General features: G+C 40.3%; 3 protein-coding genes across 12 annotated transcripts in view; 2 read left to right on the top strand and 1 right to left on the bottom strand.

Annotated features, from left to right (window-relative positions):
• The window catches only part of LOC127354208 (circadian locomoter output cycles protein kaput), a 17,759-nt gene extending 14,852 nt beyond the window's left edge, over positions 1-2,907 (bottom strand). For 3 of the 6 annotated variants that reach the window (XM_051383968.1, XM_051383967.1, XM_051383963.1), the window contains exons 1-2: positions 2,736-2,888; positions 209-300 (exon numbers count right to left, since the gene is read on the bottom strand). The gene's annotated coding sequence lies outside the window, so the exon portion shown is untranslated. Of the gene's footprint in view, positions 1-208; positions 301-1,822; positions 2,026-2,158; positions 2,683-2,735 lie in introns of those variants that run through there. The other 3 variants (XM_051383965.1, XM_051383964.1, XM_051383966.1) reach the window with 3 other exon arrangements.
• On the top strand, positions 1,977-10,333 carry exoc1l (exocyst complex component 1 like). Of its 5 annotated transcripts, none has more exons than XM_051383971.1 (5): positions 2,010-2,023; positions 3,644-3,758; positions 8,505-8,627; positions 8,952-9,121; positions 9,752-10,333. In XM_051383971.1, exons 3-5 carry the CDS (start codon positions 8,507-8,509, stop codon positions 10,019-10,021), a joined length of 561 nt encoding a protein of 186 aa, XP_051239931.1. In that variant the 5' UTR covers positions 2,010-2,023; positions 3,644-3,758; positions 8,505-8,506; the 3' UTR covers positions 10,022-10,333. The 5 variants fall into 5 exon arrangements, with proteins under 5 accessions (XP_051239933.1, XP_051239931.1, XP_051239929.1 ...); XM_051383969.1 differs by lacking the exon at positions 2,010-2,023 and adding an exon at positions 2,218-2,306; XM_051383973.1 differs by lacking the exon at positions 3,644-3,758 and having other exon boundaries at positions 1,977-2,023.
• A 594-nt stretch (positions 10,334-10,927) lies between these two features.
• On the top strand, positions 10,928-20,072 carry smc2 (structural maintenance of chromosomes 2). The gene is made up of 25 exons (XM_051384174.1): positions 10,928-11,249; positions 11,491-11,640; positions 11,744-11,866; positions 12,016-12,054; positions 12,157-12,267; positions 12,402-12,446; positions 12,589-12,822; positions 13,150-13,299; positions 13,392-13,625; positions 13,767-13,926; positions 14,057-14,174; positions 15,036-15,174; positions 15,308-15,427; positions 15,534-15,738; positions 16,107-16,242; positions 16,392-16,516; positions 16,730-16,923; positions 17,045-17,188; positions 17,353-17,427; positions 17,677-17,796; positions 17,911-18,111; positions 18,203-18,319; positions 18,832-18,992; positions 19,309-19,456; positions 19,632-20,072. The coding sequence occupies exons 1-25, from the start codon at positions 11,082-11,084 to the stop codon at positions 19,815-19,817; spliced, it is 3,603 nt and encodes a 1,200-aa protein (XP_051240134.1). The 5' UTR covers positions 10,928-11,081; the 3' UTR covers positions 19,818-20,072.
• Positions 20,073-20,362: the final 290 nt, after the last annotated feature.

The following is a 20,362-nucleotide window of genomic DNA, read 5'->3' on the forward strand; positions in this document are numbered from 1 at the left end:
TAGCTTAGTTCAGACTATTGATATGTCCTGGAATTCTAGGTATTTCACTATAAAGAGTTTAAAGAGAAAATAACGTACATCAGTGCTGTAAGGAAAACGTGGAATAAATCCATTATTATACATACATTATTAGTATTTCAAAAACTCTTTTGGGGCACCATGACCCAGTTATGAAAAAAAGTGGTGATTAAGTATTTTTTAAACTTACTTTCTGGATTGTCTCCTCTTGCAGGCAAAACTAGCTGTTTCAGATCCTATCCTTCCAGGCACTGACAAATCTTCGTGTGAGCCACACCTCACCTGCAGCATAAATAATCCACACTAATTTACAAACATACCATAGGGCCTGTGTTCACTATTTACCATGCATGCAAATCCCAGAGCCCGACAAAGAATGTAAATATGTTGGTTGCTGCAAGTCAAAACCAACTAACAAAGTGTTTAATAATTGTTTGTTTTTAGGCCTGCAACTAAAGATTATTTTCATAATCTGTTAATCTGCTAGTTTGTTTTTTGATGAACTGATCAATCGTTCGGTCTATTAAATGTCACAAAATTTTGGAAACAATTCACAGTCACAATTTCCCGAAACTTAAGGTCAAGATGGGGTCAGGCCAACAGTCAGTTTACAGTGACATAAAACACAGAAAAGCAGAATATTCTCACAGTTGAGAAGCTGTTAATGTGCAGATTTTTTGCAGGTAAAAATCCACTTAATTATTATATTGCACTAATCAATTATCAAAATAGTTGCTGATTAAATAGACTAATTCAAGATTAATAGACTAATCATTTCAGCTTCATTCTTTTCATCATTTATTGATTGGCCGATTGTTTTCTCCAATGGTGACGTCTTCAAAATGCTTAAATATTCATATTGCCATCACACAAGATAAAGGTTGTGAATCTGTAACTAGGAAATGTTGGAATTCTTGCTTGAAAAATTATTATTTAGATTATTTTTGTGAATAATTTAACAATAAAGCCAGTCAAGCCAATACGACACCAATCACACAAGATACTAGGACTGCGCTATATGGTAAAAACATTAAATTGTGATTATTTTGACAGAATAGCAACAAGAGCGATTTGATTCACGATTAGTGTGGGAATGACCATTTTTGCATCACAAATTTAATTTAAAATCATGATGCTGTGACATTTTTTTGGGGTCTGTACCATAAAAAAACAAATATGTTTTTACAAATCTGGAGAACAGGATTTGTAGGCCAGGCCATACCTCATTATAATGCTGTTTTCTCACATAAATCACCTTCATCGAAAACACTGCAGCTTCTGCTATCTGCATATTGCACTGGGTCATATTGTGATTTTGATAATATCTCGACAGTGCAGCCCTACAATATACCACAACCTGGACCACAACGTGTCCCTATGAACCCCATCTCAGAGGATTTTGGTGCAAGATATGACAGTAGACTGGAGGGTCAGAGTGGGTACAGTAAAACCTATAGATAACATTACCACCCTGCTATACTATCTTATTGCACTAATTTTAGGGGGCGATAATAGTGAGATTCAGGCATTTGGTTAAAAGGACTCCATAGTGGTCCCTGCAGGTCACACATTTCTGCCTGGTCTCCTTAGGGAAGCACTAGCCTGACTTACAGTCACGTATAGCTGATGGCCAGTAAGTGAAGCCTCGTTAGACTGAGCTTCATGGGGCGATCCTGCTTACTGTACACCAGTGACAATGAATAAACACTCATACTAGCCACACGGCCGAGTGGACACCGTGTACTGCACTCGACCAAAATAGACATTAGCGAACAGATAGCACACAGTAACATATTTAATATACCTTTTAATGCCACAGGTGTTCGTTATACAACCCGTAAGTGAGCAACCCGTATAGCTATAGCTAGCAGGCTAACTAAGCTTGCTACCGAGGAGAAAAAAAAAAAAAAAAAAACCTGCCCATTTAACTGAGAGATTTTAAAGCTCTTACTGCCCCACATCCTGTCGCTACACTCACCGATACTGAATGACACACTTACGGCAGGTAAAAGCATTTTCACGTTCTCTGAATAAACAAGAGGGAATATGTAGCTCTCCGACCGTGGCAGGCTGCTGCCGAAGCCTCAAGCTGTCACGCAACAACTGACATTGAAGACAAAATAATCTCTAAAAATATTACCCTTGGTCCCCTCACACAGCGCGAGGAAACTACAGGAGCCTAAGCGTCCGCGCGGGGCAAGATCCTCGCGAAATCCCACAAACACACAAATGTCGGTCGCGGAGAAACGTCTAAAAGCAGCAATGGTGGAAACATTTTCGCGGCAGATGTATGTACACACACACACACACACACACACACACACACACACACACACACATACACATACACATACACACACATACACACATACACATACACATACACACACATACACACACTGACAGGGATACGCGCACACGCTCGCCCACTCGTACACATAGACACTGGTGCTGCTCTGAATGTGGGTCACTGGGCCTTGCTCTCCCTGAAGCGTGCGGAAACAAGCCCGAAGTCTCCTCTGCAGTCCGACCGCTTCCGCACGCTTTAAAAAAAAAAAAAGAAGAAGAAGAAGAGGAAGAAAAAAAAAAAAAAAAAGAAACACCGTTTAACGACCACCAACGGTCGTGGTATTTCACAATCAAACAACGGCTACCGCCAGCGTTTGGATATGCATTGAAGAAAAAAAAAAAAAACAACAACAACAAACCCACTTTACCTTCCCGAGTAATCGAAAGCAGCCTCCGTGTTTTTGCTTACTTGAACGTTGCATCGAGGCGGTGGGGGCCAGGAGGACTCCGGGGTTGGGGAGAAAAACAGGAGGCCTACTTCATATTACGACGTAGAGTCATGCGCAATGGAGAGAGTAGGGCGCACTATTTTGCAAGTACAGTAGCAGCGAGAAACGGTGGCGATCGCTGAGTGATCTTCAGAGAGGGGGGGTGGTGAGGAGCAGGGGGGTGGTGAGGAGCAGGGGGATGATTCCGCCTGTTTTTGTGGCTTTTCCAGCCGGACTAGTCCTCTCAGTGCCACCTAGTTTTTGGATATGATAAGATATTAACTGGACAGTGTATCGGCTCTGCGTTGCTCACTCGTAAATGAATGCATTTAAAGCGGATGCTACACCGGATAATGTCTAGTTAATTCGTATTTTATTAAAGTCTTGGCACGATACTTGTTGTAAAATGTTAAATCGCACCCATATTTAAGTGTTTTCGCACTTACATTAATGTGCATTGGTTTTTTGGGTTTTTGTTTTTTTACCACCACCGTGTTATTTGCGGTTTAACAGTTGATGTCACGGTGAATGTGACATTGGACGGTCGCCAGGACGGTGCAGAGCAGGGTAGGGATGGCCCTGGCTGATGGCAAGGGGTTTCCCCTTTTATCGACATCCAATCAGAAGCTCGACTGACCGTGACGTTGCACCTATACAGTGTCGAGGTCCCCCTAAATTCATATTATAGTGTACTTTGACACTAGAATAATTATTTATGAGGCATGATGTTCATATTTTATTCAGACGACTGTGACATTTACTATATTTCCACTGACATAACATCAAATAATATATACAAGTGTCACCTTGTCATCCTCACATCACCTACTACAGTTGTACTCTCCTAGTCTTTCTTGCAGCAAAGTCATCTACAACATCATCATACGACAAATGATTTGAGACCACATGATTGATGCTTATGATGGAAAGTCCACTGAGTTCTTGCATCATAGTAGATCTCAGGTAAGGTTTAATGAGTCTGAGCTTGGAGAAGCTTCTTTCAGCAGCAGCCACTGTAACAGGAAGAGTTGGGTGTTACAGTCTAATAATAAAAGAAATGATTCCAAGAATAAAATTAAATAATAAAAATGAAAAACCTAAGAGATGCATTACTTTCACTGTACTGTACATTAATGATATACAGTGCAATTTCTTCTGATATGCAAATTAGATTAGATTTAATCTTATTGTCATTACAGTGAAATGCTGATTAGCAGAATGCAAAGAAGCAGTAAACTGCAGTATAATATAACATATGGGAATGTATTAACATTAATGATGTGCACTTTAACATGAATGTAAAGTGTAACACTATAAACACACTTTAGACAATCCTGAACTGTAACACAACAAACAACAAGGCTTACAACTCTAATATATAAAGGTGTGTGAAAAGAATAGCATTTGACTGTTACAAGCAGAGCAAACATTAGCTAACCAATAATAAATACAAATAAAAATGTAGACAAATGTAAACAGCTGCTGAATAGATCTAATCTTTACAAATGTCCCTGAGAAATATAAGGTGGGAGTATTACTTTTTTCCATAACAGCTGTTAGGCCCCTCCATAACATGAACTGACTGGTATTGTTCTGCAACAGACAAATCATTTCATCACATTATCTTTACTGTACCTCTGTCTTTGTCGCGTTTTTCCTCCTCTTCTTTTCTTTCCCTGGGCACCGGAAAGTTTTGGTCTTTTTGACGTTGTTAATGGTTTCTGGGGTGACGTCAGAAAACTCAACCATCTCTCAGAGAGCAGGTAGAGGAGGGGGGGCGGGGGGCTTAATAAAGTCTTATTATTATTTAATAGGCTTTGCTATGCAGTAAAATTAATGTGTTTTTTTTTTATACTAAGAAATAGTAGCACCAACTAGTTTTAGTATAAAAATATTGAAAGTTGCACCTTTTTTTTTTTCTTCCCCCATCGTGGTGCCCTCTAGATGGACGGCACCCTTAGCATTTGCCTATACTGCCTATGCAACGGGCTGGCACTGACACTAGTAATATCCAAACCCACAGTTCTGGCCTGTACACCTATATTACTCAAGATTAAAAATAGATAGAAGCAGATAGATAACTACTAAAGTTTTTCTTAAATCCTGATTTTAAAACTAAAATCAAAACAATAGCTCAACTGTTGCCTGTCCTACATCAGTAGACAGGTTTTTGGCTGTGTCATTCATCCTCCTATATCAGTGTTGTGAGGGGAATTATCAGCTCTAACAAAGCGAAAGAAAAAGTAATTTATTGCATCCAGCTAAACTACCTGCCCTCTTCTAACATAAAGGTTACCTCCCTGATAAACTCCCTGAGCTGACTGCATGAAACATTGGTCTTTCACCTCCGTCCTCTGTCGTCAAAGTCCGACTATCTAACCAAAGCCAAGGGTGAGAATCACAGAGTACAGTTAGTCATGATGTGATACCATCAAAAACAATATAATAAAAATAATAAAAATGGCGTCACCATACAAGCAAACAATTCAGTTATGTGATACATTATTATACAATGCATCATAACATCAGTCACAAATACCTATTTATACCTAAAATCAGTGGTGGAATGTAATTAAGTATATTTACTAAAGTACAATTTTGAGGAACTTGTATTTTAATTGAGTATTTTCATTTTTATGCTACTTTATACTTCACTGCAAGTTACTTTTCAGATCAAGTATCAGTATATAAAAGACAATGCTGTGTTTATAGGTTTAGCTACCCAAAATTATATAAAGCATTTGAAATTAGCTTCACCTCAAGTAAAGCTGTAACATTACAGTACCGTTTACATGTTAATGCATCAAGAATAATGGTGCAGTAGCATAATGATAACACTTTTATACTTTTACTTCAGTGAAATTTTGAATGCAGGACTATTACTTGTAATTGAGTATTTCTAATGTGGTATCACTACTTTTTAATTAAGTCAGTGATTTGAATACTTTCTTCCACCACTGCCTAAAATGCTAACAAAAAAATACAACTTTTCAAGGTCATAACAGTCACAAACGGACAAAATGCTGAATCACCGCAAAGCATAACAGTTCAAGAGTTCAACTGACCGTAGCAATTAAAGATAAGATAAGGTAGAACTTTATTGTTGTGCAGCAGTTGAAGCACAAAGTATGAGAGAGTGCAAATCAAAATGTACACAATGCCAAAAATGTAAACGGGTTAACTGTAGTGACCATAAATATCAACCGGTGAGGTGCAAATCTAAATAAACAATGCAAACTTAAAACCTTTTTCAACCTGTGAACATTAGGTATAACATAAAACGTACATATTGTGAAATCTATAATCTATTTGTTTAATGAAAACAGTGTTCCAGCCTTGGGCGTGTGCATTAAACTGCATTAACTCTATTGTAGATTTCTTAATGCATAACACTGCCAACCTCATTAATTCATTCCTTCTGCGTGGACTCATTATACCTCCGCACCTTCGGATAATTTCTCTCTGTCTCTTATTCCTTTCTTCAGTCTCCTTCCTCTCTGTGAACTCAGTTTGCCCCCTCGCTTTTCCTCTTTTTTTCTCTGTCATCATTTTCAGTTCTTTAATGCTTTGTTCGGATTAGCCATTATCTGCTTCTCAAGGATTCTCCCCCCCTCTTTCCTATCTGTTATTTTCTCTCCTTTCTGATCTTTCCTTCCCTCAGCAGCCGTTCCTGCATAATCAGTGTTATTCATTCCTTAATTCATCTCAACAAACTGCTTTTTCACATTCACCTCCTCTGTTCTCGTCTTCTCTCTTCAGATCCTCGGTTGTTTCTTTTCTTTTCTTCGTTCTTTGCCTCAATTTTTTTTCCATTGTTATATTTTCCGACTCTTATTCCTCTGCAACCTTCACATCTTCCCTTCTTTCCTGTTTCTTGATTACTTTTTTGTATTTCTCTGCCTTTTCTTTTTTACTTTCTTTCTTCCCAAACTTCATCCTTCCTTCCAGTGTTACACAGATCTTCTCCTCATCCTTGCTGCCAGGTGCTCTGACTTTACTCCTGAACTCTACACACCTCCTCCTAATCCTCTTTAGTCATGCATCCCTCTCTTACCAAACCCCTCCCCTGTTGTCTTATAAAGTATTATAGTTGTTATGCATAAATCCTGTTGGTTTTCATAGCTCCTCACCTGCATGTTTCCATAAACTGCAAAGTCAAGGTTAATGGGAATGCTCACAAAAAAATTACAAGCATATTTTCTTACAAATACAGATATAAACACATTGATGTAGCATTTCCATTGAATATAAATGGGAAATCGTTGCCTTTATTTTTGTGCCCTTCCAACAAATATACAAAAACTACCATCCTGTGCTTGGGTTGGGTCTTTTGGGTTAATTATTGTACAAATGAGAATCCTGTCAATGCACATGGTGGACATACTGGGGTTAATGTTTATGATAAGTAAGTACAACAAACCTCATGTGTTATTCATAAGATTCAACACTTGTATGTTTCCTTTCCTTCCTACTTCCTGCCCATCCGCTCATCTTTCCATCTCAGAGGCAAAAAGCCTTTCAAGTGAACACCCACAAAAACCATCAACAACAACAACAACAACAGTAGTAAAGCACTTAACTGTGCAACGACCCATCTATGTTTTCACAAATGTGACAAATCCAATGGAGCCACACTCTTTCCTGCCAACAAATCAAATCAGAGCTTTGCTGGTTCATTCTGGGGCAGTTTGCTCATGGAAAAGTCCTCCCGTGCTGTTTTGATCCGCCTCTCACGACCTGGAACTTGCTCAAAAGTGTAATATTATGTTCTTCCTGCTCATCAGTATTGTCTTATGGAGCCACAGTCACTAAAGAAGTGTAGCATCCTTTCTGTGCTTGTGAAAATCCCTCCATTTAAGTGCCCTCACCCCACTTGTACCTGTTCTCTGAGATTGAATTATTACCGGGTAATGGAAACCATGCAGAGTGCTGTGGGACATCCTTTTCCCACACAACAACCGTTTAATCACAGACAAAAAACGGGCACCGTGCCACATTATACATATATACATCTATCTGTGAGTGAGTGGAGACAGAAAGACCACGGAAAGAACGAGAGAAAGAGACTGTGAGGGAACATATAACCACATACAGTACAACTACTGTAAAGTAATGTATGCTTTGGGTGAGACACGCTCATGAAGTAAGCACAAATCCAAGAGAGAAATCCATATTTGCGGGAAACTTGCATCAGCATCATAATGGATCTTAATTGAAACAATAAAAGGGTAAAATGATGAAGAGACTGGCCTTTAATTGCTCCCTTTCTTCAAATCCCTGGGCAATCCTGAGCAAGTTGGTATGAAGGCATTACTTAAATGAAAGATTTAACATCGATCATCAAACCTGACCGCTGCAGTGTGTGTGTGTGTGTGTGTGTGTGTGTGTGTGTGTGTGTGTGTGTGTGTGTGTGTGTGTGTGTGTGTGGTGGGGGGGTAGAGTAAGGGCTCATTTCACACACAACCACATACTTTCACGGGTTCTGACCAGAGGAAACATCACCACCTCCCTCCCCACCACTGCTAGGTCTCAGTGTTGTCTAGTGTCACAAGCCTCATTATTTTTTTCTCACCTTTTTCTCTTCTGGATTTTCTTATCTCTTGTTTGTGACTCTCTCGTTATCTCGTTTAACTGTTTTTTGATCTTTTTTTTTTTTAAAGCTTTTTCCCACCATACGATCTAAATTCTTCTCCTCTTCCTCTTCTTCAGTGATGTCGTCTCTTCTGAGGGAGGAGATGCAGAGAGTTTTATTCCGACCTGAAAAACAGAGACTGGTGGAGTTTATTGAGATTGAAGAGCCCGCACAAGGAAGACATTTCCTCTGTGTCTCAGGTAAACAACTTTCTTGTTAATTAGATATTTCAAAACATTTTTGAAAGCAGGTTTTATGGGTTAAATCTGCTCAGTTATTCAAGATTTTTTATTTCATTTTATACAGCATTTCTAATCTTGATATTGGAATTTATCTTTACAAGTTGTATAGAATATTATTTTGGAAATGTGTTGAACATGACCTTGTATGAAACCGGCCATGTAAAGTCTATGAGGCTTGAAATGACTCAAGGTTTTACTTTTACTGCAGAGGGAAAATGTCTGCTATCTGCTGTCTGCATTGCACACGTATGCTTACACTTGTTATTTCCCCTTTTTCTGCAGTTGCAAAAAACAAAGTGGTGCAGTTAAGTATAGTGGGATGTCAGGCATCTCAGGCGTCTGGATCCAAGAAGTCCCACACCAAACGCTCCAGCATACAGGAGTGCTACAGGAGGATGGAGACCTGGTCCCTGCAAGACCTGACTCTTGTTGATGGACGAGACCCTGATGTGGTAATTAACTAAATTTAACTGCAGTTTCCATAGCTTATTATTGCATTATTTCCTATAGTTTTCTATAGAAAGGATGAAATAGTATTCTAATGACTAAAAGTGTTAATAATAACATAACACAACATAACAATTAATAACACTTTCACTGTTTATAGCTAATTAATTACATAATTAAAATTAGTTAATAATAATAAAAGCTTTGAAACAATGTAATGAAACTGTAATTTCACATTGTAAATCATGGAAATTGTCCAGTGCTATATGTTAATGTAATGGTGCCACATGTGGATTTAAGAAGGAATATCTAAATAAATAGTACTATGCATAAGGAAGAGAAGAGCAATACCTATACATATTTGCTGTACACAACCACCTCAATTATCTGGGTTTGACAAATGAATCTTAATTCGTGGTTTTCTTAGTTGGGGAGCAGCCCGATGCTCATATATCTGGCACCGCTTTGATGGCTTCTTATCCGGTTTAGAATTAATTTTGATCAGTTGAGTGGCCATTAGGTTGAACCACTGGCACAAGCTCTGATTTTAAAAGGGGTTACACACAAGAGATTTGTTTAGTTTTTTTAATAAGTAATGCTATCTCATTCTGTGTCTGTGTGTCCTCTGGCTCCAGGATGACCCCTGTTTCCTGCTGCACTTTGATAAGGTGCGTGCAGTGACAGCCACCAGCTGCTCAGCCAAATACTCTATAGTGCGTGCCCTGGTTGCTCTCAGCGACCAGCACTGTCAGAGGTCACTGAACCTGCGGAACTTTGACTGGGCCTACATCAAGCCCACCTCCTTTTACTCCAATAGAGGAGACTGTGTTGTTCTATCGCAGATATGCTTCTATGCATTCAATTTGGTTTGTCTGTCCATGTGTCCTGTGCCTCTGGATGCATAATGGAATGACACATTGATTGTGAAGAGTGTGTGTATATCAGAAAACTGTTGCAGGTTTACTTTATATAACTTGCGTTGAGTCAGCGGCGTGTGGAGAATGTTGGCTTGTGGCTTCTGTTACACTAAAAATGATTCACCATGAAATGTCTTTTGCTAATCTTCATGGCAAGCACAAGTTTAAAGCAGCTTGTTATTTGTTAACCATTTAATCTACTTTCTGATCTTTTAATTATGTATTCTATTCTGTATGCTATTGTTTAAATGTGAATTCGTGAATTTCAAATGGAGAACAAATAAAACAACTACACATTTATTGTCTTTTCTGCCTACAGCCTTCTTAAAAGTAGAATCTGGAGTTTAATTTCACTTTTTAAATTTGATTATCAAACATTATGCATTCAGGTCTTCATATAGAAATTGAAATTGATAGAGAATAATAATAATAATATATAATAATAAATCATCAGTTAGAAGAATAACCATAATTATGAAAAATGCAAGTAATTAAAAAAAATGTTTTTGTATCTGTCTCTAAATACGGTAGGCCACATGTTATTATCATTTATATATTTGTATTAGCTGTAATATCCCACTGTGGAGGTCTGATGAGAAACTACAGTATCTATCCACGTGTAGTTCAGGTCTCTACCTACAGGTGGCGCCAAAACACCGTTACTTTTACTATTACTATTTAAGTAGCCTTAAGATGTGCCTGACGACAATAAATAAACATACATCTAAATGTATATGAAACTGGGTTCTTTGGAGTTTGTATTCAAATTTCAAAACAGCAATGGTTATTTATTGATACATATATTTAATGTTTGCCCACATCGTGTTAAGTTACTTTAAATTTCCCCCCGGCACAGAGGGCACGGACTACAGCGGCTCCATACCTGCCGCCAAAATTCAAGTTAGAAGAGAGAAGAACGAGTGTCGCTGTTGTCTGTCGTAAACACTGGGCTTCTAACCTAGTGCTTCATCTTTTATAAGTTACCGATTTGGTATCCAGACGCCACAAACCTTGCCTCCGGAGTCAGCGGAGAGAGGACCGCGTAAAGATGCACATTAAATCTATTATTATAGAAGGATTCAAGTCCTACGCACAGAGGACGGAGATCAACGGCTTCGACCCGCTGTTCAACGCCATCACAGGACTCAACGGCAGCGGCAAGTCCAATATTTTGGACTCGATATGTTTCCTTTTGGGCATTTCCAACCTCACCCATGTAAGTGTGTTAACTGCTTTGAAGTCATTAAGTTGTCTGATAAAAGTTAGGTCAAGTTAGCTTGTTATTTTTGCCTTAAATTAAGCCAATCATGTAGCAGAGTTTGGTGTGGTAGAGGTAACGTTAGTAGCTGAGTTAGCTAACTAGATAAAACAGTAAAGTGGAAGCATCTTAACGCTATCTAACGCTCAACAAAACATTCTTGAAACGTGTATCTATTTATTTCATTTTCACTTGCAAGGTGCGAGCCTCCAACCTCCAGGACTTGGTTTACAAAAATGGACAGGGTGGTATCACCAAGGCCACTGTGTCTATTACCTTTGACAACTCCAACAAAAGCCAGAGTCCTCTGGGGTTTGAGACCCACGATGAGATCACCGTCACCAGACAGGTTGGAAATTTGAAGGCTCTATACTTAGTGTACGAGGCTATTGTGTGCAATCAATGCTTGTACTAAAACTGGGTTATATATGCTATGCTTTCTTCCTTTTAAGGTGGTAATTGGTGGCAGGAACAAGTACCTCATCAATGGAGTCAATGCCAACAACACCAGGGTGCAGGACTTGTTCTGCTCCGTTGGCCTCAATGTCAACAACCCACATTTTCTCATCATGCAGGTCAGTCTTGTGTCTGCAGCAGTGTGTGTGTGTGTGTGTGTGTGTGTGTGTGTGTGTGTGTGTGTGTGTGTGGTGTGTGTGTGTGTGTGTGTGTGTAGGTTTTTGCCCTCTACAGTATTTTATATGACGTGATGTTTTCATTATTTTAGGGGAGGATCACCAAAGTTCTAAACATGAAGCCACCAGAGGTAAAACATACACACACTGTCCACCAACTCACCATCAGTACCTTTTCCTTCACATGTTCCTGCCCTTTTCAGGTCTTCCAATGAACACCTCTTTTCTTTCAGATCCTGGCCATGATTGAGGAGGCAGCAGGAACCAGGATGTATGAATGTAAAAAGATCAGCGCTCAGAAAACCATTGAGAAGAAGGAGGCCAAGCTGAAGGAGATTCAGACAGTAAGTTAGACACCTAAACTCATTTCTTTGAATTTCTTTGTGTCTGTATTCATTGTGTTATGAGGAGGTGCTGTAAATACAACTGCAACTGATTTTAAAATGTTTGAACTGTTTCTCTTTGTTTACTTTTTAAGATTTTGGATGAGGAGATTACTCCAACCATGCATAAACTGCAAGAGGTAGGTTCACTGCAAAATCAAAACCTTTAAAATTTCCTGCTGTGGCTGAAGTGTGACAGCAAGAATGATACATTTCCATTATATGTTATATTTTTTTGTCATTATCTGGCTTTTTTCCCCCTAAAACTTCCTCCCTCTCCAGGAACGATCATCATACTTGGAGTACCAGAAGCTCATGCGTGAAATCCAGCATTTGTCACGGCTGTATGTGGCCTGGCTGTTTGTGTGTGCGGAGGAAACCAAGGTGAAATCTGCCGAGAACCTGAAGGTGATGCAGGATAACATCGCCAAGATGCAAGCTAGCATGGCCGAGAACGAGAGCAAAGTCCAGGAGCTCTCGGCCCAAATTCAGGAGCTGCAGAAGAAAAAAGACCAGGTACACTGGAAGACGGGGAAGAGATAAGATTGGGGTTTTTTTTTTTTTACTTTAGTGGAGCCCACTTTTATTCAGTTCATGAGCTCTTATGCAACAGTTTGCTTTTTTATTTGCCTTTAACAATTTTTCTTGGAAAAGATCCATGGCTGCTATTCGAGAATGATTTGATCTATTTGTAACTTTATGGTTCACTTCGCTTCAAAAGACGTGTTCAAAATTATTTGAAACCCATCAGAGTTCAATGTCTTGTATGGTTTTATCAAACTAGATCAAGGAAAAGAAATATCAAAACATTGCTTTGTTTTTCTTATGTTATCTCATCTGTAGGAGGTGAATGGAGTATTAAAATCCCTGGAGGAGGCTCTCGCTGATGTGCAACGAGTTGACGCCAAAGCTCAGAGTGCATTTGACCTGAAAAAACAGAATGTCAAAGATGAAACCAAGAAGAGGAAGGAGCTTGTGAAGAGTATGGAAGAGGTAACAAGACAATACATGTTGCTAACCTTTTAACAAATCAAATTCACATACAGGACAATTTGATCACAGCTGTTGATTTCCTTCATCTTCAGGACAAGAAAATGCTTGTGGTAAAAGAAAAGGAGGTTTCTAAGCTGACAGAGCAGCTTCAGGCTCTGCAGGAGGAGGGACAGCAGGACAGCGCAGCCCTTGAGGCAGCTGAGCAGCATTTTAGGGCTGTGTCTGCAGGCCTTTCAACAAATGAGGATGGAGAGGAGGCCACACTGGCTGGGCAGATGATGACCTGCAAAAATGACATGAGCAAGGCAGATACTGAGGCCAAGCAGGTGAGGAAGCGATTTAAACATATGTGATGGGGTGTGATGTTCCAGGTTTGGTTTTTTAGGTCTAAAAAGAAAAAAAAAATACTGTTTCTGTCCTTTCAAAGATTGTTCATCTATCTTGTCTCTGTCCTTCTGTCTGTCCAGGCCCAGATGACCCTGAAGCATGCCCAGGCTGAGCTGAAGACCAAACAGGCAGAGGTGAAAAAGATGGACAGTGGTTACAAGAAAGATCAAGACACCCTGCAGGCTGTCAGAAGCAGCAGGGAAAAACTACAGGCTGAGCTCGCAAAGCTCAACTATGAAGGTAGTGTGTGTATGTGTGTGCGTGTGTGTGAGCAGATGCAGACAGCCTCTTATACTCATGCTAGCCTCCCATTCCTTATGTTATTATCATTTTGGAATAACACTTGGGGTCTGTATGTGTGTCTTTGCAGATGGGAAGGAGGAGAGTCTGCTGGACAAAAGAAGGCAGCTGTCCAGAGAGGTCACTCAACTTAAAGAGACCTATGAACGTCTCATGTCTCGCTTCCCCAACCTGCGCTTCGACTACAAGTAAGTATCTGCCTCATTAATTTGCTCATCTCTTTAACTGTCAGTATGTTTCGAGTCTAGATGTTCCTACTTTTGTTATGCACCTGAACAAAATGGGGGCAAAATTGTCTCTCAAAAGGATTAATTCATATATTTTGAATTTTTAAATTCAATTAGTATAGCTCTTCCCAGACTTAAGTAGGGTGGAGCTACTGTAAATTTCATTTTCATTTTTGATAACTAGATTAGAATTGATACTCACAAAGTCGGCTACTGTGATGTTTTAAAACAAAACCCTATATCCGTATATAACAATATAACATGCGGATCACTATAATGCTTTGGAAAATACATCAAATAATTAGTCATGTGAATACGATGATCAAACAATTAGAATGATTCACTGCTTATTTTGTTATGTGTTTTAACAGTTTTTTTGTGCTGTACACATAAATAGATCCTTCAGGTTCTTGCTAATGTATTAAAAAAATTATAAAATCTAAGCTTGTATTCGTCTCCTTGGAGTAGTAACGCATGCCACTCAGTCCTGAGGTCTAATTAGTCTAAACGGACTGAAGGTGAAAGAGTGAAACCCCCTGTATGGGTGCAATGGTGCATCGGTCTTAACTGATCTGAGTAGACCTTTCTGGGGTGGCTATTGAATAGATTTTTTTCAAACCAGTTTGCCTGAATTATCCACTTGCAGCCTGAAACCACAAGTATACCCTAACCTATCCCTTTTAATTTGTAATAAGGAAAAGATTTCCAATGGACCTGCCTATTAAATTTCAACTTCCTGTCTCATTATGTTGGCTTGGGCTTTGACCAGAGCTTCAGCAGCAAACACAGCAAGTGTTATATGTGTTTTCTGCTGTCTTATAGGGACCCGGAGCGAGGATGGGACCGCAGCAAGGTGAAGGGGCTGTTAGCTAACCTGATCACAGTCCGTGACGTCTCCTACGCAACAGGACTGGAGGTTGTTGCAGGAGGACGGCTCTATAATATCATAGTTGACACAGAGGTAGGTGTGTTAGTGGGCAGTGTGCATGTTATTTTAACGCAATCATGTTTTGGTGTCTTTATGTTCTTATTTGCAGACCAGTTACCAGGATCGTGTTACCAGAGTTGGTGATGTGATTTTTGTCTTTGAACAGGTGACTGGTAAAAAACTGTTGGAGAAAGGAGAGCTGCAGCGGAGATACACCATCATTCCCCTCAACAAGATCTCTGCCAAGACACTCAACGACAGAGTGGTCAACACTGCCAAGAGCCTGGTGAGAGATCTTAATACTGGTTTCAATCCTCAAATTATTTGACAGCTTCCCATCTCTGCCTCACTTTGTCCTGTCTACTCTCTGTCTTCTCTCCCTCTTCTGTCAGGTTGGAAAGGACAACGTTCACACAGCTCTGTCCCTGGTCGGCTATGAATCTGACCTGCGTAAGGCCATGGAGTACGTCTTCGGCTCCACACTGGTGTGTGACACCCTGGACAATGCCAAAAAAGTGGCTTTTGATAAGCAGGTGATGACCAAGACTGTCACTCTTGGAGGGGACATCTTTGACCCTCAGGGAACTTTGAGTGGAGGTGAGAATTAATTATTATTATGTGTACGCCACTGAGTCCTCTGCATTTAGGGAGAAAGAAAACAAAAACAAACACGTGTGTGTGTGTGTGTGTGTGTGTGTGTGTGTGTGTGTGTGTGTGTGTGTGTGTGTGTGTGTGTGTGTGTGTGTGTGTGTGTGTGTGTGTGTGTGTGTGTGTGTGTGTGTGTGTGTGTGTGTGTGTGTGTGTGTGTGTGTGTGTGTGTGTGTGTGTGTGTGTGTGTGTGTGTGTGTGTGTGTGTGTGTGTGTGTGTGTGTGTGTCACACCAAGCATTTAAAAACTCCTGCTAGTCGTACAATGCAATGGACTTCCAATTAAACAAAAAAATTTTTCCTGCTTTTCTCTTCCAGGTGCTCGCTCCCAGTCAGCATCAATTCTAGCCAGCTTGCAGGAATTGAAGGGGGTTCGGGACAACTTAAATGACAAGGAGGCCCAGCTTCAGGATACTGAACGACAACTGGCCGGCCTTAGGGGAACCGCAGAGAAGTACGCAGATATTTGTTTTTGACAGTTGTCAGTATCGTTAAATTGTGGTACAGAAATGCCCAAACTACTCTATGTTTGAGGTCATTTAGAAATTGGCCTCAGAAATCTTTTCGTTATAATTTAAGAATTACCACATTTTCTCCCTCCAGGTACCGGCAGCTGAAGCAGCAGTATGAGCTTAAGGTGGAGGAGGAACAGATTCTACAGGCCAAGCTGCAGCAGAGCTCCTTCCACCAGCAGCAAGAGGAGCTGGAGAGGCTGCGCAAGGCCATTGGTCAGAATGCTAAAATTAGCACAAACGCATTATTTAAAACAATTGAATTCACTAGACAGTTTATGCATACTGTGTACAAACAGACATTAGATATGTGATTCCACCAGCACCTACATATTTATAGATCTGAAAGACAATTGCAGTTGAAATAATTCACTGATCCTGCTTTCTTTGTTGTGTTGTTTTGCTGACTGTGGGGTGTTGTTTAACCAGAGGAGAGTGAGGAGACTTTGAGGGTCACCAAGGAGGTGCAGAAACGGGCTGAAGAAAAGTACAAGGTGCTGGAGAACAAGATGAAGAACGCTGAGGCAGAGAGGGAGAAGGAGCTGAAAGCCGCCCAGCAGAAACTCAATGTAGCCAAGGCCAAAGCTGATACTTTCAATAAGAAGCTGAAGCAGAAGCAGCAGGTATACAGACCATACATTTGTATCACATTGTACTGAATCCATATTCCTTTTCAGCCATAATCCGCTGATCTGTGTCGGTTCAATTGATCAAATGTGTTTCTTTTCTTGCACATGTACGCAGGAGTCTGAGGCCGTGGCCCTGGAGCTGGAGGAGCTGCGGAGAGAGCAGGCTGGCTATGAGCAGCAGATTCAGGCTGTAGATGAAGCAATGGCAGCCATCCAGGAGCAGATAGACAGCATGGCTTGCACTGTATCACAGAACAAGGTATTTGTGCCATTTTGAAGGTGTACATATAGAATTGTCATGTCTGAATGATGTGAATAATGCATCTGAACACAAAGCCGATATGTTTGACGCTCTGCTCTTGTATTTGTGTCCTTTGCCTTCCCTCTTTTACCATAACTCATCCTCTCTCTCTTGCTGTGCAGGAGGCGGTGCGTAAAGCTCAGGACGAGCTCGCCAAACAGAAGGAAGTGATTATGGCTCAAGACAAAGAGCTCAAGGTGAATACAATTTTGCACTTAATGCTTTGGTTTTAAATCCCTATCTGAGAAGCTTAGGGTGCTAGGTGCTAGAGGGATTGAGGTTAAAGTAACACAACAGATTATAAAATAAATGTAGTTGAAGTGGAACATAGTGCCTCATTTTATTACACGCTTAGATTTGTCTAACTCACTTTTCTGTCTATTGTTGACTAATTTTACCACTTGGACCTATTTGTTTGATCATTTTTATCCAATTGAATATTCTAGGGGAAGAGCACAGAGGCCAATAAAATAAGGGAGCAGAACAATGAAGTCCAGCTGAAGATCAAGGAACTGGAACACAACATTAGTAAGCACCGCAAAGACAGCCAGGAAGCTGCTGACAAGGTACTTTCACACATACACACATACACACTCGCTTATCTTGTGTCAGTCAGTCCTCTACAGAGTTTCCATGATCTATGTGGTACCTGAAAGTAAAAAAAATTTTCTCTCTCCCAGGTGTCTCGGATGCTGGAGGAACACGACTGGATCCACTCGGAGCGTCAGTTCTTCGGCCAGCCCAACACTTCGTATGACTTTAAGACCAACAACCCCCGCGAGGCTGGTCAACGGCTGAAGAAGCTGGAGGAGACCACCACCAAGCTGGAGAGAAACGTCAACAAGAGGGCCATGAACATGTTGAACGAGGCAGAAGAAAGGGTGAGGACTGAGACACAGAAAGGGTTTTGGAGATTCAGTTAAAGCTTTGAATGTTTAAATCAACCCTGCACAATTATCTTCTCTCTTGCAGTACAATGACCTGATGAAGAAGAAGAGGATCGTGGAGAACGACAAAGCAAAAATCTTGCAGACCATCGAGGAGCTGGACCAGAAGAAGAACGAAGCTCTCAACTTGGCATGGCGGAAGGTCTACTCTTTTTCTACTTTTTTTTTCTACATTTACATTTGTCCCTTTGGCCAACAGGACTGTATACACAGAGATAGTATACACTCAGTCGCGAGTTTATTAGATATCGCTCACACTAATGCAATCTAATTTAAGTTCATGCAATAAATAGTGACGGGTGTTTTTTTATTATTTTGTCCACCCCATTTATAGCAATGAGGCTGAGTGTAAATGTGTCTTTAATATTTAATTTGCTTGATGAGTCAAAAACCATTTATTGATATAGATAGATATAATTGTCTCCTCTCTTGCCTCATCCGATCTCTAATGCCTTTCTACATCTTGACTCTTCCCTATGTTTATTCTTGTACTTTATCTATGGGAGTGAAACCAATCAATCAACAACAGCATTACAAACTCACCAGTGTCAGAATCCGTCAATACACTCTCACTCACTGTTAAATCATTTATTCCCATAGACGTCACTGTAGTTTCTTTTATTCAGGCTGTTATATTTCCCTTCCTCTCTGCAGGTCAACAAGGACTTTGGCTCTATTTTCTCCACTCTGCTGCCTGGGGCCACTGCTAAGTTGGCTCCTCCCCAGGGCGGCGGTGTCTTGGAGGGCCTTGAGTTCAAGGTGGCCTTGGGAAACACCTGGAAGGAGAACCTCACTGAGCTCAGCGGTGGGCAGAGGTTGGCAAAAGCACTTATTTACATTTTTCTGATGATTCTGGCAAAAGCAGTAGTGTTTCTACCGCCTCCTTTCATTGATTTCAAGGGGAATGTGACCAGGTGGCGAGCATTAATAACTATATAGACAGCAAATCTTCTCCCTGATGGTCTCGTGTACTTATGTAACGAATATAGAGGGATCAGTATTAAATTAAAAATTAATTAATCACAATTAAAACTCCTTTTATTAGGTTTAAAGAGTAGAATAAGTGTCATGTTTCCATGGATGACAATTAAGTCATTTACCTTTTATTGAGCTTTGTGTCTGTGTTTTCAGATCACTGGTGGCCTTGTCTCTCATCCTGGCCATGCTGCTGTTCAAACCCGCTCCCATCTACATCTTAGACGAGGTGGATGCTGCCCTGGATCTCTCGCACACACAGAACATTGGACAGATGCTGCGCACACATTTTAGACACTCCCAGGTATGTTGAAACACACATGCACACTCTCTATTACCGTGACTAAGCCTTAAATAGTTGTGCAGAAGAGCCACTCATTAAAGATTTTTACCACAACTTCTCACATTCTCCACATTCTCTCATGTTATCAGAGCAAAACATGAACTCAAGTTACCTTTTTAAATTCTCTCCCCTGCAGTTTGTGGTGGTGTCCCTCAAGGATGGCATGTTCACCAACGCCAATGTCCTGTTCAAGACGAAGTTTGTCGACGGCATGTCCACAGTGACGCGGACTGCGCTCAGCCAGAGCGACGCTAACCCCCCACAGAAAGGCCCAGAAAAGGCTCGTCAAAAAGACAAGAGGACCAAACAGCTCATCGGCTGAACAGTTGCATTTTAAATTTGCTCTGGAAACCACATCATTTAACATAACATCTGTATCTGTCAATAACTGGTGAATTGTGTATACTTTATTTACTTTATTTCCTTTGTTCGACGTCTTTGCACTTCATAATCTATAATCTGAGTTATCCTGTCTCTTTTCTTGTCTATGTTCATGCTCTCCTGCTACACATAATCAGTTTTATATGCAGCAAATTTGTCCATATTTTTAGTAAATAAAACAGGTCAAATATAAAAATCCGACTCATTTGTTTTTTTCCATTGCCGTATGTATTTGAAACTACTTTACAAATTACAAGAACTAAAATCCAACGTATAGAATTGAATATGTACAATGTTGGTGCCCCCTAGTGGTACCATGAAGGGCACTGGAAGACTCACTGTAATTTACTGTAAAACCTACAGTGTCAGATTTTAGTAGCAGTTGATATTTAGGCCAGTGAGCCAACACAAGCTATTTGGTTGTATTGTTTAGTGGCAAATTATTGCAATCTTGCAATGGAATACATTTCAAACAACCTAAAGTGC

The sequence above is a fragment of the Dicentrarchus labrax genome, unplaced genomic scaffold (assembly GCF_905237075.1).
Source record: "Dicentrarchus labrax unplaced genomic scaffold, dlabrax2021, whole genome shotgun sequence".
Classification (NCBI taxonomy): domain Eukaryota; kingdom Metazoa; phylum Chordata; class Actinopteri; family Moronidae; genus Dicentrarchus; species Dicentrarchus labrax.

Excerpts from the sequence above, each read along its gene's own strand:
- exoc1l (XM_051383973.1), top strand. The coding sequence starts at position 8,507 with ATGTCGTCTCTTCTGAGGGAGGAGATGCAGAGAGTTTTATTCCGACCT. Across the intron at positions 8,628-8,951 it reads ACATTTCCTCTGTGTCTCAG|TTGCAAAAAACAAAGTGGTG; the intron begins GTAAACAACTTT and ends CTTTTTCTGCAG. Across the intron at positions 9,122-9,751 it reads ATGGACGAGACCCTGATGTG|GATGACCCCTGTTTCCTGCT; the intron begins GTAATTAACTAA and ends CTCTGGCTCCAG.
- smc2 (XM_051384174.1), top strand. The coding sequence starts at position 11,082 with ATGCACATTAAATCTATTATTATAGAAGGATTCAAGTCCTACGCACAG. Across the intron at positions 11,250-11,490 it reads GCATTTCCAACCTCACCCAT|GTGCGAGCCTCCAACCTCCA; the intron begins GTAAGTGTGTTA and ends TTCACTTGCAAG. Across the intron at positions 13,626-13,766 it reads CAGATACTGAGGCCAAGCAG|GCCCAGATGACCCTGAAGCA; the intron begins GTGAGGAAGCGA and ends CTGTCTGTCCAG.